The sequence below is a fragment of the Cucurbita pepo genome, unplaced genomic scaffold (genome assembly GCF_002806865.2).
Source record: "Cucurbita pepo subsp. pepo cultivar mu-cu-16 unplaced genomic scaffold, ASM280686v2 Cp4.1_scaffold000918, whole genome shotgun sequence".
In the NCBI taxonomy this organism is placed as follows: domain Eukaryota; kingdom Viridiplantae; phylum Streptophyta; class Magnoliopsida; order Cucurbitales; family Cucurbitaceae; genus Cucurbita; species Cucurbita pepo.
In genome coordinates this window covers 1-2,568 of record NW_019647122.1, presented here as the reverse complement: position 1 = coordinate 2,568, position 2,568 = coordinate 1, and the positions used below count along the sequence as shown (strand labels likewise).

Below are 2,568 nucleotides of genomic sequence, written 5' to 3'. Positions count from 1 at the left end.
TGGTTGTTCATTTGTTCTAATGGAATAGATAGATATTGGTTTGCTGCTATGGTTGTTCATTTGTTCTAATGGAATAGATAGATATTGGTTTGCTGCTATGGTTGTTCATTTGTTCTAATGGAATAGATAGATATCGGTTTGCTGCTATGGTTGTTTCTATAATGGAATAGATATCGATTTGCTGCTATGGTTGTTCGTTCATTTGTTTTCTAATCGAATAGATATCGATTGGAAATGGGAAATGGTTTGATTGGGGGAGTGATGTTAATTACAGGGAAGACAGATCCTTAGGGAAAACCGTGATAATATTTGAATTCATTGGCATGCAACTGTCAGTAAGCTGCATGAACAAGATGGCCATTGTGGTTAATCAGCATCGTGAATTTAAACCATTCTGCCGGTCTCAGAGATGTAATCAATCTTATAGTCATCTTCACTACAGCAATGGTGAAATCGACCGAACCAATCTTGTGAATTCGTTGAGAGAAGCATTTGAAGTTGCTTGTATACATCGAAGCTTTTCGACACCGTGTCTATCTTTGGTAGAAGAAGTTGAGAACAAACCAAGAATAAAAATGGTGGTTGGCCGTAGTACTGCACGGCTACATGCTGTGATAGAAGAGGCTGCAAACGCTTTGGCATGTGGTGTGGATCCGGTACCGGTGTCGAGTGGGTTAGGTGGTGCCTATATCTTGTGTAATGAAAGTGGGGTTAACATTGCTGTGACAAAGCCTATCGATGAAGAACCATTTGCCTGTAATAATCCAAAAGGTTTTGTAGGTAGGTTGATGGGTCAACCTGGTTTGAAACGCTCGGTTCGAATTGGTGAAACTGGGATTCGTGAATTGGCAGCTTATCTGCTCGACTATGGTGGCTTCGTCGGTGTTCCTCCAACAGCTTTGGTGGAAATTTCTCATGTTGGATTCCATGTTAATGATTCATTTGGGACTCCAACAATAACTCCTCCTCCGTGCAAGATTGCATCACTCCAGAGTTACGTAGATCATGATTGTGATGCTGGAGAGCTGGGTCCGTCTAGCTTCTCGGTCGCTGCTGTTCATCGCATTGGGATTTTTGATATCAGACTCCTAAATATTGATAGGCATGCAGGCAATTTACTTGTGAAGAAGAAGCAAAGGCATGAGAATTGTGGTGTTGGGGAGGTCGAGCTCGTGCCGATTGATCATGGACTTTGCCTTCCCGAGTGGCTCGATGATCCGTATTTTGAATGGCTTCACTGGCCTCAGGCCTCAGTTCCTTTCTCTGAGACTGAACTTGAGTACATTGCCAATCTGGATCCCTTCAAAGATGCACAACTCTTGAGATCTGAGCTTCCTGGTATAAGGGAGGCCTCCATTAGAATTCTCATTCTGTGTACCATTTTTCTGAAAAAAGCTGTAGCTTTTGGACTTTGTCTTGCTGACATTGGCGAAATGATGACCCGGGAATTCGGCTGTGGCGAAGAAAACTTGAGTGCATTGGAGAACCTTTGTGCTCGAGCTGTGGCCCTTGTACCAATTATCGGTTCAGGCGAACACGAAAACGAAGACCCGGAAATGTTTCAATTCGAAAGCGAACGCAAATATGGTCACAACAAAGAGGATTTTTATTATCCCCAATGCCAAGACACTCCTGAAGTTAACCTCCCATGTCCTCTAACTCAATCAAACACTACTACTACTACTACTATTACTACAACAACAACAACAGCATTGTTCAACACACACAATGACCACATCAGTGACATGTTTCTGAAAACTAGTAACCACACCAGTTTGATCAAGAGCAAGAGTTTCTCTGTGCGGAATCTTCACAGCGAGAGCGGGGCGATCATGTTCGGAGAAATGAGTTGGGAAGAGTGGGAGCTGTTCTTGGTTAGTTTCGAGAAGCTCTTACCAGAAGCACTCGACAAGACGAGACACGTAGGCTCGAAGTTACTGAGGATGGGAACTTCTTGCAAGTTCTGATTTTGTTTATCATATGGATGTGGATGTGGTGGAATGCAGCAGGTTGCCCATCCTGGTTACTAGAGAAGAAGGAACTGTATAATATATTTATATTTCGTTTATCATAGAATAGATGAACGACGACGATGTTGACGATGACGATGATGATGGAGACGACAGACGACGATAGTTGCAGAGGGGGAAAAGTGAGTGGTGAGTTAGGCAAGCCATCCTTTCCTTTGTATAACGTTTCTTTACACAAATTTCCTCATTTTCTTTTGCTTGTGACACGAATCAAAGGCCTGTATTGATTGCGTTTTAGTTTGCAGGTCTTGGATTTAGTGTGTCCTTAGAAAATATTCTTCAGCTCTTTCCCTCTTTTGTAATCCCATAATTCACTTTCTTATATATAATTTATAATCTATACACATATCTATGTGTACCCATTTTTTATATATATCTCCCTCTCTCTCTCTCTCTCTCTCTCTCACAGAGTTTTTTCTCAATGAATTTTCTTCGACCCTTTTTTGTACAATAGACCGACTCTCACAGCAGGAGTATTGTACTCTTCGGAGTAACTCCTGTGCTCTCTAGAGACACTATGCTCTAGAGACGAGAGGAG

The 2,568-nt window shown here is 42.1% G+C and overlaps 1 protein-coding gene across 1 annotated transcript; it reads left to right on the top strand.

Moving 5' to 3' along the window:
* Positions 1–11: 11 nt before the first annotated feature.
* Positions 12–2,363, top strand: LOC111786011 (phosphatidylinositol 4-kinase gamma 8-like). The gene has a single exon (XM_023666361.1). It carries the CDS (start codon positions 324–326, stop codon positions 1,965–1,967), a length of 1,644 nt encoding a protein of 547 aa, XP_023522129.1. The 5' UTR covers positions 12–323; the 3' UTR covers positions 1,968–2,363.
* Positions 2,364–2,568: the final 205 nt, after the last annotated feature.

Excerpts from the sequence above, each read along its gene's own strand:
- LOC111786011 (XM_023666361.1), top strand. The coding sequence starts at position 324 with ATGCAACTGTCAGTAAGCTGCATGAACAAGATGGCCATTGTGGTTAAT.